Source organism: Rattus rattus, chromosome 18, assembly GCF_011064425.1.
Source record: "Rattus rattus isolate New Zealand chromosome 18, Rrattus_CSIRO_v1, whole genome shotgun sequence".
Classification (NCBI taxonomy): Eukaryota; Metazoa; Chordata; class Mammalia; order Rodentia; family Muridae; genus Rattus; species Rattus rattus.
The window spans coordinates 9,266,207-9,281,545 of NC_046171.1; the positions used below are offsets into that span (position 1 = coordinate 9,266,207).

The 15,339-nt window shown below is 50.0% G+C and overlaps 2 protein-coding genes across 2 annotated transcripts; both read right to left on the reverse strand.

Annotated features, from left to right (window-relative positions):
- Positions 1-36: 36 nt before the first annotated feature.
- Positions 37-3,622, reverse strand: LOC116887486 (class I histocompatibility antigen, Non-RT1.A alpha-1 chain-like). The gene is made up of 8 exons (XM_032889110.1): positions 3,517-3,622; positions 3,059-3,328; positions 2,623-2,874; positions 1,643-1,918; positions 1,352-1,465; positions 830-862; positions 639-706; positions 37-129 (listed from the first exon to the last, which is right to left on the reverse strand). Exons 1-8 carry the CDS (start codon positions 3,605-3,607, stop codon positions 37-39), a joined length of 1,197 nt encoding a protein of 398 aa, XP_032745001.1. The 5' UTR covers positions 3,608-3,622.
- A 7,218-nt stretch (positions 3,623-10,840) lies between these two features.
- Positions 10,841-14,790, reverse strand: LOC116887495 (class I histocompatibility antigen, Non-RT1.A alpha-1 chain-like). Its single transcript, XM_032889117.1, has 8 exons — positions 14,338-14,790; positions 13,853-14,122; positions 13,418-13,669; positions 12,422-12,697; positions 12,131-12,244; positions 11,607-11,639; positions 11,437-11,483; positions 10,841-11,300 (listed from the first exon to the last, which is right to left on the reverse strand). The coding sequence occupies exons 1-8, from the start codon at positions 14,432-14,434 to the stop codon at positions 11,208-11,210; spliced, it is 1,182 nt and encodes a 393-aa protein (XP_032745008.1). The 5' UTR covers positions 14,435-14,790; the 3' UTR covers positions 10,841-11,207.
- Positions 14,791-15,339: the final 549 nt, after the last annotated feature.

The following is a 15,339-nucleotide window of genomic DNA, read 5'->3' on the forward strand; positions in this document are numbered from 1 at the left end:
CACAGTGGGAGCAGGGAGGACAGCCTGATACCTTTTTTAGGGTGACAAGCTAAGCAATCCTAAAGTCCCAGAGCGGTGGCCTAGATGATTCTTGTAGTACTCAATCTTCCAAAAGGGATCCTTGATCTCCTACAAGAGTCAAAGCACATTCAGGGCAGTTATCATAACTGGCGATGGCCCAAATATCTCGCTTCTCACTCAGTGCCCAAATCCAAAGATTCTATACGCCCATCAGGAGTCCTCTGTGCCACCCCATGTCTTACCTGATCATCCACAACAGTGTTGCTAGAGTCTTGGGGACTGTCATCCACAACAGTGTTGCTAGAGTCTTGGGGACTGTCATCCACAACAGTGTTGCTAGAGTCTTGGGGACTGTCATCCACAACAGTGTTGCTAGAGTCTTGGGGACTGTCATCCACAACAGTGTTGCTAGAGTCTTGGGGACTGTCATCCACAACAGTGTTGCTAGAGTCTTGGGGACTGTCATCCACAACAGTGTTGCTAGAGTCTTGGGGACTGTCATCCACAACAGTGTTGCTAGAGTCTTGGGGACTGTCATCCACAACAGTGTTGCTAGAGTCTTGGGGACTGTCATCCACAACAGTGTTGCTAGAGTCTTGGGGACTGTCATCCACAACAGTGTTGCTAGAGTCTTGGGGACTGTCATCCACAACAGTGTTGCTAGAGTCTTGGGGACTGTCTCCGTCTAGGGAAGAACAAAACAGGACCTAGTCACACTTCAGAAGACTGGAGGTTAAAGGAGGAACTATGGGCTAGTGAGCTCCCATGGGCCCCGAGGGTCTCAGAGATCACCCCTTACCACATTCACCTGCTTCCTGGGTGTCGTGCCTTCCTCTTTCACCTGAGGAAAGAAAACCATGTATGAGTTGGGTGGGAGCACAATCTTCCTAATGCTGCAATCTTTAATACAATATCATGTTGCCATGACCCCCAACCATAAAGTTACTTTGTTGCTACTTCATAACTGTAATGTTGTTACTGTTACAAATTGTAATGTAGATATTTCATATACAGGATGTCTGATAAACGAGCCCCAATGGATCCCTACCCACAATTAGTACTGGGCCCAAGGTGATGTTCTATGTCCTTGGATGTTTGCCCTCAGTGAACCTTTGCCTGTGACAGCTGGGCATGAGGTCTCAGGCACCAGAACCATCCCCAAACAGAAAATGCCATTCAGTCCCCTTCACTTAAAAGTTAAACAAAAAGGCTTCAGGCTAAGAAGACAGGGCTGTGGATGGTTCATCCCATTACCCAAGCAGGGCAACATCTACCTAAGGCTTCAAACCCTCGGTGGGATGAGAAAACGCAGAACATATTTCTTCCCTACCTGCCTTCTTCTCCAGGCATATACAAATTGCCACAGCAGCAACACAGAGGGCAATTGCAGAGACAGTTGGTAGAATAATTTGAATGATTGTAGTGGTGGAGTCCTGGGCAGGCTCTGGGCAGGGAAGGGAAAAGAAGGGAAGAGGGGAGAAGAGAGAGGAGGGGAAGGGGAAGGGAGAGGAAGGGAGGGAAAGAGAAGGTGTGAAAACCATCTCCAAGCCCTGACCTGCTCAGCATCTCAAGGAAGGCTCCACCTTTCCCTTCCCCAGCTCTGCACCCACACCCTCCTTACCCCATCTCAGGGTGAGCGGCTCAGGCAGCCCCTCATGCTCCACATGGCATGTGTAATTCTGCTCCTTCCCTAGAGGCACCACCACAGATGCCCACTTCTGGAAGGTTCCATCCCCTGCAGGCCTGGTCTCCACAAGCTCCATTTCCTGGGTCAGGTCCTCCCCATTCAACTGCCAGGTCAGGGTGATGTCAGCAGGGTAGAAGCCCAGGGCCCAGCACCTCAGGGTGACATCACCTTCAGGTCTGGGGTGAAGGGTCACATGTGCCTTTGGGGGGTCTGAGGGAGAGAGTTGTAAGGATGAGGCATCTTGCAATCTTCTGGGGACTCAGTAGTGTTCATGTGACCCTCCTGGGATGGTCAGGAGACCTGGCGTGGGATTAGGGTTTCCACAATCCAGACACCAGCAGGAGCACATGCACCTGCGAGGAGCTGTTCTTTGCGATGCTTTAGGATGTGAGTGTGACAATATGGGGCAGGAGACTCCAGGTCTCTGCAGTCTCCTGGGATGGGCTTCTGGTCCTGAGCTGGGTGAAGGCCAAGAGACTGACTCTAGAGACACTGAATAGGGCATAGAGTGAGGCCTGAGAAAGAGCCCCTCATGGGTCCAGGGGCATTGCTCAAGTCAAGGAATTGTTCATCAGTGACTAAAAGATTGGTCTCTTGTTGGAGAAAATGAATTTCTTGTTGGTAAGAGAGGGGCTGTCTTCTGAGGGAGTCATTGTTGGTCAGAGACCTGGAACACAAGGGGCATTTGCATCTCTGGACTTGGGAAGGAGTGAGAGGAGACCTCCTCATTTACCTGTCTCCCTGTCCTCCTCTGCAAACCCTAAGGAGCAAAACCAGAACTTGTGCTTGCTGGGTAGTGCTCAACCTGTGAGCTATACCCCAAGTCCTCTTTTCCCACCCATGAACACCCAGCTCTCTAAACTCCCAGCAAACATCCTAATGGAAACTTAGACACAGTTTAGCTCCCCTGGCACCTGAACGCAGCAGCCTCTCCTTCTCCTTTTCTGGGTATTTCTGCAGCAGCTCTGAGCAGTTGTCTTTCAGGCGAGCTTCTAACTCGGGCTGAGAGATCTGAGCTACAGTGCTGGTCCCCGCTGTCCAGAAACGCAGGACTTTGTTCAGGGTGGGGTGATCTACACCATCAAAGGCGAGCTGGTCGTACCAGTGAAGCAGGCGCCCATCTGACCCCACATCGCAGCCTTGCTGCCACTGTAGTATGTGGAAGTCTAGAGAGGACATAGTTGGTGGTCAGCCTTGTCGGGAAGCACAGCACCACTAGAGCATAGACCAAGTTCCTGCTATCAACTGTAGACTCCTTTTTTGAGGAATAGGGCAGGTCTTGGGTGAAACTCCTGTCCAGCGGATGTGGACAACCCTGGTACATCCTTGGGATGGGTAGGGGTCACTCACCGTTCATGCTCTTATTGTAAAAACGAACCAGCCTCATCAGGTTCCTTTCAGCCTGTTGTGCTTGAGTCTTGACTTTGTGAACCTGCTGCTCCCAGTACTCCAGCCCCTCCTGCTCCAGCCAAGGTGCAAGGGGCTTCACCCTTGCAGTCTCAGCGTCGGTGTCCAAGCGCACGAACTCCATATCATCTATGGAGCCAATGACTATAATCCGTGGCTCCAGGAGGCCCGGCCAGGACATGACAATGGAGAAATACCGCAGGGAGTGTGAGCCTAGGGGTAGAGCATGGTGAGACCCAGACCTCCACTTATGATCCCGGGAGGGTGGGCGGGCCGGAAGCAGAGCAGGGTGCCGCCAGGATCAGGGGATCGGGCCAAGTTGACAAGGAGACAGGAGAGACTGGGTGGTGCTACTCCTGGCCTTCCCAGCAGAGGCAATTTCCCTCCCCGCTCTCACTCACCCACAGGGTTCCTAGTCCAGGAGAAGCAGGCATTCAGGAGCAGGAGAAGGGCACTGAGCCAGAGAGCAGTGGCCTTGGGAACCCAGAGCATATGGGTCTGGGCTGATCTTGGACAACTTCATAAACCAGAGCAACAGCGATTGGATTATCTCAGAACCCAACTTCAAAATACGGTCCCGAATCGAAAACACCCGGCAATCTTAATTTTAAAATTAACCAAGTGACACAATCTCTGGGTGCAGAATCTATTGTCCCAAATGCATCTTCTATCTTATGTTGTAAATTCTTCCGGTGGCAGAAGCCGCCAAAAGGTCTGACAATTCTCCGGCCTACATCCTGCTCTCCTCTTGTCCTCACCCTTGATGAAAAAGGGTGTTCCTTCCTCCTGCATCACCACTTCTTGTCTGGGACAGGAAATCTCTACTCTTCATCTTTGCTCAGCGATTGGCTTCTTATCGTCACTATTAGCCAATCAAATAATTAGGAGGAAGTTATCCTACAGAGAGTGAGAACTCCTCTTAAGTCATTAGTATCTAGGCAGACAAACTCAAGAGACTTCAGGGACTGGAAAGTGAAACTGAAGCACTTAGCAGTCCTTAGTCCCACTCTCTCAGATCCTGAGAGCCTTTAGGTGAGAGGCACTGTGCAGACTCCCAGAGTCCCCAGAAAGAGCAGGAAGAGCTGTTCCTTTCACACTGTCTTCCTGAGACCTTTCAGATCTGTCTGTGGAGTCCAGGGGAGACTGCAGCCTGATCTCAGGCCCCCTCATTGGACAGAGGATCATCCAGAAGGAAACACCCCAGGGCCTATGTTGGTAACAGTCAGCTGGTTTGGGAATTCAGTGGAGAGACAGATGAGATCCCTCCCCGCCTGACTGTCTGTCCAGAACTTTTTTTTTTTCTTTTTTGTGGTCAGGCTTACCCCAAACTCAGAGATCCACCTGCTTCTGCTTCCTGAGTGCTGGCATTAAAGGTGTTCAGCATCATGGACCACTGAGATATGTTTTCTCAATGAACCTGTCAAGTTGACCAGCAAACACGAGTTTCCCCTGCAAGGCTGTGTCTCATCTCTGAATCAGGGTTCTCACAGCTCACAGGGACCCTGTCACAGTATTTTCTCAGTTCTGGGGCAAGGTCCCCTGTCCTTTCCAGCAGTCAGGATGGAGCAGAGCAGGACTGTTAACAGGTAACTGTTCACGGACCAGATACTTGGTGTGTTTGGGTGGCTTTATGAATGTCAGTGAAGGAAATCTGCCATGGAGAGTCATCACACTGTGGGTCTAGGCACAGAAGGGCCCAGTCCTTTTAATATTTGCCCTGATTAGGACAGTCCCTCAGATTAAAGTCAGCTGATGTGGGGCCCTAATGACCTTTACAGAGTCCTTTCAGTAACCTGAGCATTTGATGGACTGACCTTGTGAAGATGAATACCAGGCAGGTCATTTTGGAAGGGCTGGGGAGAAAGAACCCAGCACTGCTTTGTTCTTCTTTGTGTGGGAATTGGTTGTTGTGGGTCTTAAAGTCTAACTGAGCTAGATTGAGGGTGGTAATGTTTGAAAACCGTACAGCCGGTTCTGGTATGATGGAGGAAAAGGAAGACCCCAGCCTGAACACAGCAGAATAGACCTGGTGGTGAGAGGGAGACAGAAAGGTGAAGGGGAGAGGAAGAGGAGGAGGAGGAGGAAAAGGAGGAGGAAGAGAAGAAAGGAGGAGGAAGGGGGAGAAGGAGGGAAGGGAGGAAGGAGAAAAGGAGAGGAGGGGGGAGAAGAGGGGGGGAGGAGGAGGAGAAGAAGGGGGAGGGAGAGGAGGGGGGGGAGGAGGGGGAGGAGGAGGGGAGGGAGGGAGGGAGGAGAGAGAGAGAGAGAGAGAGAGAGAGAGAGAGAGAGAGAGAGAGAGAGAGATATCCAGGAAAGGGAGAAGAAAGGAAGTGGCCAAGAGCACCTGAGCAAAGGGAGCTGGTGGTGGCTGGTGGGAAGCCTGAGAGGAGAGAAGCTTGGGGAGTGCAAGGGAAGCTCAGGGGCTGGAGAGGTTAAAGGGTAGTGGGGTGGGGGTAAGAGATACTGAGGGGAGCCAGGACTCTGTGGTGACTGAGGTTCTCAACCTGGCTGAACCTGACACCCTTTAACACACTTCCTCATGTTGTGCGGACCCCAACCACAAAGTCATTTCTGTTTGCTACTTCATAACCATAATGTTGCTGCTGTCGTGAATCATGGGAATGGATATCCGTGATTTCCAATTGAGTTTGGCAACCCCTGTGGGAGGGTTGTTTGACCCACAGGTTGAGAGCCACTGCTGTAATAGGTAATGGGTGCTGAGAGAAACTGATACCTAGAGTACCTTTCGATAGGCCAATAGGAATCCCAGTTAGGGATTTCCTCAGGACCTAATGGGTTGCAAATCCTATTTAGCTGTGAGAATTTTAATTCTTAAAATTGAAATAAGGAGATTAGAATACTACCTTATGATACCATAGGACAGATTGAACGGGTCGTTAGGATAATTCCCCATCTTGGAAAGCTGGGGCTTTCAGAGAGTCCTGGGAACTCTACAGGAAGAGTGTGGGAGATCCACACTCCTCTGTTATTGCTACTATGTAGCAAAGCAGCCAACCTCAGCGTCCGCAGACTCCAACCCCTCTCACAGTGCCTGACATCAAGAGTTCTTGGTGACCCTGGCTCAGGAGCTCTCCCAGGACACAGTTCAGTTTTCTTCTTGCTCTGTTTTCTCAAGGCTTCACTAGAGCTGGGGTCACATGACATGGCTCCCCACATGGTTGCTGGAAAGGGCTCAGGTTCCTGCTGGTTGTCCCCAGGAGCCCTTTGTCCCCTAGGTCTCTCTTGAGACTTCTTCATTCAGGGAGAGGGAGAGAGAGCAAGAAACAGAGAGAGAGAGAGAGAGAGAGAGAGAGAGAGAGAGAGAGAGACAGAGAGAGAGAGAGACAGAGAGAGAGACAGAGAGAGAGACAGAGAGAGAGACAGAGACACAGAGAAGAGGAGGAGACAGAGAGAGAATGAGATATGTAATAATATGCTCAAATATCCAATCCCCGATTGCAGCTCATCCAACATCCTCCCTACATCAGGGGTAGAGTGAGAAGGTCCTGAGCAACCCCTCCCCCCACCAGGAGGAATTAATTTTACCTCTGCAAGGAGAGGGCTGAGTCTGAAGACCTACACCAAAATCCAATGTTACCCAACATCCTGTATGTCAGACGAACTTTTTACCTATCTTCTCCACTTTAAATCTTTAATTTAAAAAAATTCTTAAAATTTGGGACAACAAAGGAAGGCACAGGTCAGTATTTCTTTTCTCACACATGTGCTCTTGGGCACACTGTTACTCCAAGTCTTGTTATAAGGTCTGTGTAAGCTTCGGGTTAATTAGTTAATTAATTAACTTAAGTCCTGACCACAGTTTTCCCTTCTTCATTTCCCAGTCCTTCCACTCAAACATTCACTCCCCCATTTCTCCTCAAAAGGGGAGAGGCTTCCCAGTGGATATCAGCCAGCCCTGGCACATCAAGTCGTAGTTATTTTATAAATTATGTTTATATGTGTGTTTGTGTGTGGGTCTATGAGTGCAGTGCCCGAGGAGGTCCAAACAGTATCTGATTTCCTGGAGCTGGAGTTGCAGGTGGCTGTGAGCTGCCCCGTGAGTGCTGGGAACCGACCTCAGGGTTTTTGCATGATCTAGGCTATGCTCTCTTAAGAACTGAGCCACCTCTCCAGTCTGTTCAGTACTCTGTAAACATACAACACTGTAGCTATAGAAATGGTAGGTGTTAGATGGTCAATTATATGCTAAACCCACCATGGAATGTCTCTGTCTTGCTATGCTGAATCCACCTGGTCATCAGAAAGATGAATATGGTTTGCAGTTCTGTGTGGATATCAGCCATTAAACAAGTGTTTACCAAGCTACAGTGTTCGGGCCCAGAGTGGTTAGGTGTAGAGGAAGGGACACAGGGCTCTCCCTGAGAGGAAAAGTAGGATAGATTTTATGGCTGGACTGAGGCTGGGGGTGGGGTTGCACATGAGCAGGATAATCAATTGTGGGGAGAAGGGGGGAAGAGGTTGATGGACATAATATGGGGAGAGACAGCTAGAATTGATGGGCATTTGTGGGGCAGAAGGGAAACCGAATGTAGTGGAAACTTCCTAAAATATGAAGTCTTTAAATAGCGAGGGAGACACTGCCCTAACTGGTCATCCCTTGCCACCAAATGAAACTTCCAGTACCAGAAGTGGGTTATATCCAATCGAGTTATTGACCAGAAGGCTCCCATAGAAATCCCCAAGCAATCCAGGCTGTTACCTCTTCACAAGCAAAGCCCCATTTCTGAAGACAATCCTGTTTCAGCCTGCAGGCATAAATGTAGGCAGAACGCTGTATACATAATAAATAAATAAATCTTAAAAAATAAAAAAAGCTTTGACCTGGTAGATTCTTGCTCAACTTTGAGATGTTTGATATAAACCAGGCCCATAGCCAAGAAGGCTTCTATATCATTTGTGTGACCCCTTTTTCCAGCTGGGGAGGTATTCAGGGCCTCACAAACGATAGGCAAGCCCTGTAAACCTGAAGTTCAGTGCTATGTGTGGAAGTTCCACTTATGACTTCTCCATGTCACTGTGAAACTGGGTCGTCGATGGGAGAGTTGGGGACGAGGAAGGCAGCATTTGACACACGCCTCAGTGTTCCAAACTGGATGGCTTGCAGGACCTGTGCAAAGCTGATCCAACGAGGGCCAAAGGAGCCGGCTACACAGGCTCTGGTTACACCGCAGAATGCACTAGTGGGCATGAGCCACGATGCACATGAGAGGCAGTGGAGACCTGGCTGGTTTGGATCTCCATGGTAACCAATTACACGGGCTCTGAGTGCTTGCTTAGGCAGGTGCCTTGGGGAACACTCAGGACCTAGTTAGGGGAACCAGGGTACACATGGCTGGATCTTTGCAGAGCAGCAGGGCCAGGTGTGAAGACTAAAACACTTAATGGTAGCACGTTTCTGAAGGGTCTAAGATTAAGTGGCAACTCTCACAAATGGTGGAACACGGGAAGTGGAAGTAATTCCCTTGGCGCTGTCTACATCACAGCCTGAGAACTCGATTCCAGTGTGACAGGGACAGTGGGGGAAGTTAGGAGCAATTTTATCTTCTATAAAGGCTCAGTTATTCTCCATATTGAAGAATCTGCGTGTATATGGTTGGAATAGGGTAGCAGATAAATACTGCTAATCGTTTGTTTGGTCTGCATTAAGCACCCCAGCCCTGAGTTTCCTGCTTGACACCACAGACTGATTAGAAGCGGCAGTGGGGCGGGACTAAGCTCTGGAATGCCTTTTGTTCCCGCCTTACTCACCTGATTGGTGGAGATGAACCAAGGAGGCAGCTTTTAGGGAGTGCACGGATTGTTGCACTCTCCGGTGTGCTCACCGAGAACTAGACTCTGCAGAAACCAGGAAATGGAAAGAGAATTCACAGAAAGTGGTTGAGGCCCAGATCTCACCCTCCAGCCTTCAAGGACTTCCTAGGACAGGATGAATCTGATTTATTAGCTGGTGTAGCTAATTGTCGCTGTGAAAGCCTTTTCAGCCAGGAGCACACTGCCACCTGGTGGCCAGGCTGAGAAACTGTTGTCGCCTGGCTCTGGATGAGTTCTCTGTTCCAAGTTCATGCTTGTGTCCTGAACTGTTATTCTTCTATCTTAAAAGAAACACTATTTCTTCCTATCAGTCAAAAAAAAATAATCAATCAATCAACCAAGCTATCTACCTACCAACCACTCAATCAGTCTGTTAGTCTGTCTGTCTGTCTAGCCTGGAATTCATACAGTTCCTGTGTCTGCCTCTCGAGTGCTGGGAGTAGAGGTGTGTCCCACCAAAATCCATCAAGAAACATTAATTTTATAGACATAACGCATTTTGAGTTGTAGGTGGACCTGGTACTAGGGTGAGTGACCCCATTATCTTCTGACAAATGTCATTGCCTAATGCCTGCCACACGCAGTCTAAGTCAGATGCTGACACGGCAGCTGGTCCACCAGAATCTGAGGTTTCCAGTTGTCAGCTCTTAGGTGGGTTGTTGGTTCTCAGGTGGACCCCACAGTGTACTCTTAGGACCAGTATGGAGTCAACCTTCTGCAGAAGAAGATGCTGCAATGTATTCTCAGAGCCAGCCATCCCGATGGCTTTGTGGAAACTTCTTTCCTGGCCTTTTGTCAGTATGTCGAAGTAGGATTTTCATTTCATAGAGAGATATTCCTTAACATCTCTCTCTCTCTCTCTCTCTCTCTCTCTCTCTCTCTCTCTCTCTCTCTTTTTCTCTCTCCATCTTCTGGCACCTCTCTTAATCCTCCTGCTGCACCTCTACCTTAGAATGCTTTCACTGATTCTTCTCCATGACTCCTAGGTGGTGGGCTCTGTCAGGATGAAGCTGAGCATCTCCTTCCCAGCCACTGGCTGCCAGCAACTCCTGGACAATGAAGCAAGCTCTGCCTATTCCACGAGAGGTGAGAGGTTACAGAAGTAGTTGCTGATCCTGTGGGTGAATAGTGGAGGGGCTACATGGTCTGAACCAGTGGCGAAAACAGCAGAGAAGGGTTTCCCTTGAAAGGGCCCAGCAAGGTGTGTGGACCTGCTGTTGTGTAAAACTCTTGTTAGAGACCAAAGAAAACCGGAAAGAGGCAGCCCGAGTCTGTCAGCAGTCACATTATGGATGCCGGTCTGAGTTTGCAACTTGGTTATCATAAGCGAAGGAGAGGAGACTCCCGGACTGACAGACATGACTGTGCTTCAGCGGTTAGGGCCCAGAAGAACTGCAGAACCTGAAAGCTTTTCAGTCTTTCTGAAGAGGCTGATGGTGTCGGCCTACAGGTTGTCAGAAAGTAAGCAGAGGATGTAAGAAGCCCAGGACCAAAGCCCTCAAGATCCAGCATCTCCTTACTCCAGCAAAACCCTGATGTATTGTTCAGTGGAGACGCCATGCTGTGGAGACCACAGAGAGGCTGCAGCTAAGCATTGGGGCAGGAGAATGAAGGAAGCCAAAGTGGGGGAAATGCCAGGAGCAGACTCCCAAGAGATGTAGCTGCTTCCACTTCCAAGTCAACAAAAAATGATCCAACTTTCAAAAATACATTTTGGTGGCTTGGGAGGGCAGGCAGAGGGCTCAGTGGGTAAAGGCACTTACACACCTGAGTTTCATCCCGGGACCCACCTGGTGGAAGAATAAAACGGACTCCAGCCATTTGTCCTCTGTCCCCCACACCTGTGTTATAGCTCCCACATGCACACACACAATAAATGAATAGATTTGAGACACCTTAAAATACCAAAAATAGAATTTTTTTATTAAACCCCATCTCTACTAGTGCACAATTCTTTTCTGCATCAAAGTCATTGGTCCCAACTTGACCTGATTAAATGTCCCCAAAACACTGGGGGTAGTAGCCGGAATGAGGTGTGTGAGAGGATGGAGCTCGGCCCCTCTGGGTCCCTTGACAACATGACAAAATGCCAGACAAGAAGCCACTTAGAGAAGACAGAGGTGGACAGATCTTCAAGACAGAAAGGAGGGACCTGTTTCTGTCCAGTGTGGTAAGAAGTGGCCTGCTCGTGCCCTGGTCATGAAGGAGAGGCAGGGGGACTCTAGTGTTCTGCTGGAGCAGGGAGGACAGGCTGGTACCTCTTTTAGAATGACAAGCTAAGCAATCCTAAAGTCCCAGAGCGGTGGCCTAGATGAGTTCTGTAGTTCTCAGTATTCCAAAAGGGATCCTCCATCTCCTGCAAGAGTCAAAGCAGATTCAGGGCAGTTATTGTAACTGGCGATGTCCCAAACATCTCGCTCCTCACTCAGAGTGCCCAAATCCAAAGATTCTACACCCCCATCGTGAGTCCTCTGTGCTACCCCATGTCTTACCTGTTCATCCACAACAGTGTTGGTAGAGTCTTGGGGACTGTCTCCATCTAGGGAAGAACAAAACAGGACTCAGTCACACTTCAGAAGACTGGAGGCTAAAGGAGGAACTATGGGCTGGTGAGCTCCCATGGTACCCGAGGGTCTCAGAGATCACCCCTCACCACACTCACCTGCTTCCTGGGTGTCGTGCCTTCCTCTTTCACCTGAGGAAAGAAAACCATGTATGGGTGGCATGGGAGCACAATCTTCCTAATGCTGCAATCTTTAATACAATATCATGTTGCAATGACCCCCAACCATAAAGTTACTTTGTTGCTACTTCATAACTGTTACAATGTTGTTACTGTTACAAATTGTAATGTAGATATCTCATATATAGGATGTCTGATAAACAAGCCCCAATGGATCCCTACCCACAGTTAGTACTGGGCCCAAGGTGATGTACTATGTCCTTGGATGTTTGCCCTCAGTGAACCTTTGCCTGTGACAGGGGCATGAGGTCTCAGTCACCAGAACCATCTCCGAGCAGAAGTTGCCATTCAGTCCCCTTCACTTAAAAGTTAAACAAAAAGGCTGCAGGTTAAGAAGACAGGGCTGTGGATGGTTCATCCCATTACCCAAGCGGGGCAAACATCTACCTAAGGCTTCAAACCCTCGGTGGGATGAGAAAACGCAGAACACATTTCTTCCCTACCTGCCTTCTTCTTCAGGCATATGGAAGTTGCCACAGCAGCAACACAGAGGGCAATTGCAGAGACAGTTGGTAGAATAATTAAAATGATTGTAGTGGTGGAGTCCTGGTCAGGCTCTGGGCAAGGAAGGGAAAAGAAGGGAAGAGGGGGGAAGAAAGAGGAGGGGAAGGGGAAGGGAGAGGAAGGGAGGGAAAGAGAAGGTGTGAAGACCATCTCCAAGCCCTGACCTGCTCAGCATCTCAAGGAAGGCTCCACCTTTCCCTTCCCCAGCTCTGCACCCACACCCTCCTTACCCCATCTCAGGGTGAGCGGCCCTGACAGCCCCTCATGCTCCACATGGCATGTGTACTTCTGCTCCTTCCCTAGAGGCACCACCACAGATGCCCACTTCTGGAAGGTTCCATCCCCTGCAGGCCTGGTCTCCACAAACTCCATTTCTTGGATCAGGTCCTCCCCATTCAACTGCCAGGTCAGGGTGATGTCAGCAGGGTAGAAGCCCAGGGCCCAGCATCTCAGGGTGACATCACCTTCAGGTCTGGGGTGAAGGGTCACATGTGCCTTTGGGGGGTCTGAGGGAGAGAGTTGTAAGGATGAGGTATCTTGCTTTCTTCCGGGGACACAGTAGTGTTCATGTGACCCTCCTGGGATGGTCAGGAGACCTGGCGTGGGATTAGGGTTTCCACAATAGACACCAGCAGGAGCACATGCACCTGCGAGGAGCTGTTCTTTGTGATGCTTTAGGATGTGAGTGTGACAATATGGGGCAGGAGACTCCAGGTCTCTGCAGTCTCCTGGGAGGGGCTTCTGGTCCTGAGCTGGGTGAGGGCCAAGAGACTGAGAAAACCTGGAGTCTGACTCTAGAGTCACTGAGTAGGGCATAGAGTGAGGCCTGAGAAAGAGCCCCTCAAGGGTCCAGGGGCATTGCTCAAGTCAAGGAATTGTTCATCAGTGACTAAAAGATTGGTCTCTTGTTGGAGAAAATGAATTTCTTGTTGGTAAGAGAGGGCCTGTCTTCTGAGGGAGTCATTGTTGGTCAGAGACCTGGAACACAAGGGGCATTTGGGTCTGTGGACTTGGGAAGGAGTGAGAGGAGACCTCCTCATTTACCTGTCTCCCTCTCCTCCTCTGCAAACCCTAAGGAGCGAAACCAGAACTTGCACTTGCTTGGGTAGTGCTCAACCTGTGAGCTATAGCCCAAGTCCTCTTTTCCCACCCATGAACCCCCAGCTCTCCAAACGCCCAGCAAACATCCTAAAGGAAACTTAGACACAGTTTAGCTCCCCTGGCACCTGAACGCAGCAGCTTCTCCTTCTCCTTTTCTGGGTATTTCTGCAGCAGCTCTGAGCAGTTGTCCTTCAGGCGAGCTTCTAACTCGGGCTGAGAGATCTGACCCACAGTGCTGGTCCCCGCTGTCCAGAAACGCAGGTCTTTGTTCAGGGTGGGGTGATCTACACCATCAAAGGCGAGCTGGTCGTACCAGTGAAGCAGGCGCCCATCTGACCCCACATCGCAGCCTTGCTGCCACTGTAGTGTGTGGAAGTCTAGAGAGGACATAGTTGGTGGTCAGCCTTGTCGGGAAGCACAGCACCACTAGAGCATAGACCAAGTTCCTGCTATCATTGTAGACTCCTTTTTTGAGGAATAGGGCAGGTCTTGGGTGAAACTCCTGTCCAGCGGATGTGAACAACCCTGGTACATCCTCGGGATGGATAGAGATCACTCACCGTCCATGCTCTTATTGTAAAAATGAACCAGCCTCATCAGGTTCCTTTCAGACTGTTGTGCTTGAGTCCTGATTCTATGAATCTGCTGCTCCAAGTATTCCAGCCCCTCCTGCTCCAGCCATGGCACTAGGGGCTTCACCCTTGGAGTTTCCGCGTCGCTGTCCAAGCGCAGGAATTCCATATTATCTATGTAGCCGCTGACTATTATCCTTGGCTCCCGGAGGCCGGGCCAGGACATGACAGTGGAGAAATACCGCAGGGAGTGTGAGCCTAGGGGTAGCACATTGTGAGACCCAGACCTCCACCAATGACCCCGGGAGGGTGCGCGGGCCAGTAGGGAAGCAGGGCTCCGGGATGGGTTCGGGACAGGTTGAGAGAGGCTGGAGGATCTTTCTGGGTCTTGGAGAGACTGGGTGGTGCTACTCCTGGCCTTCCTAGCAGAGGCCTTCTCCCCCCTCCCCCAGCGCCACCCCTGTCTCACTCACCCACAAGGGTCCAAGTCCAGGAGAAGCAGGCATTCAGGAGCAGGATCTGGAGAAGGGCACTGAGCCAGTGCGCAGCGGCCTTAGGAACCCAGAGCATATGGGTCTAGGCTGATCTTGGACAACTTTGTAAACCAGAGCGACAGGGATTGGATAATCTCAGAACCCAACTAACACCAGGCAATCTTAATTTTAAAAGTAACCAAGTGACAGAAGCTCTGGGTACAGAATCTATTGTCCCAAATCCATCATCTATTTTATGTTGTAAATTCTTCCGGTGGCAGAAGCCACCAACAGGTCTGACAATTCTCTGGCCTACATCCTGCTAGCCTCTTGCCCTCACCCTTGCTGAAAAAGGGTGTTCCTTCCTCCCGCGTAAAGGCTTCCTCTCTAAGACCCGGAAAACTCTACTCTCCATCTTCGCTCACCCATTGGCTTCTTATCGTCACTATTAGCCAATCAAATAATTGGGGGGAAATTATCCTACAGAGAGTGAGAACTAGTTTTCAGTCATTAGTATCTAGGCAGAAAAACTCAAGAGAAGGTTAGGGACTCGAAAGTGAAACTGAAGCACATTGGGAATTCTGCAGTTGCAGTCCTAGTCTCTGTCTCTCTCTCTCAGAGCCTGAGAACCATTACCTGGGAGGGACTGCGCACACTCCCAGAGTCCCCAGAAAGAGCAGGAAGAGCTGTTCCTTTCACGCCATCTTCCTGAGACCTTTTCAGAGGCTGTCTGTGGAATCCAGGGAAGATTGCAGCCTGATCTCAGGCCCCTCATGGGACACAGGATCATCCAGAAGTAAACACCCCAGGACCTATGTTGGCAACAGTCAGCTGGTTTGGGAATTTAGTAGAGAGACAGATGAAATCCCTGTCTGTCTGTCTGTCTGTCTGTCTGTCCGGTACTTTTTTTTTCGGCCAAACTCACAGATTCACCTGCTTCTGCCTCCTGAGTGCTCGAGAGGATGGTGAAGGGGAAAGAGGACAAGGAGGAAGAAGAGGAGG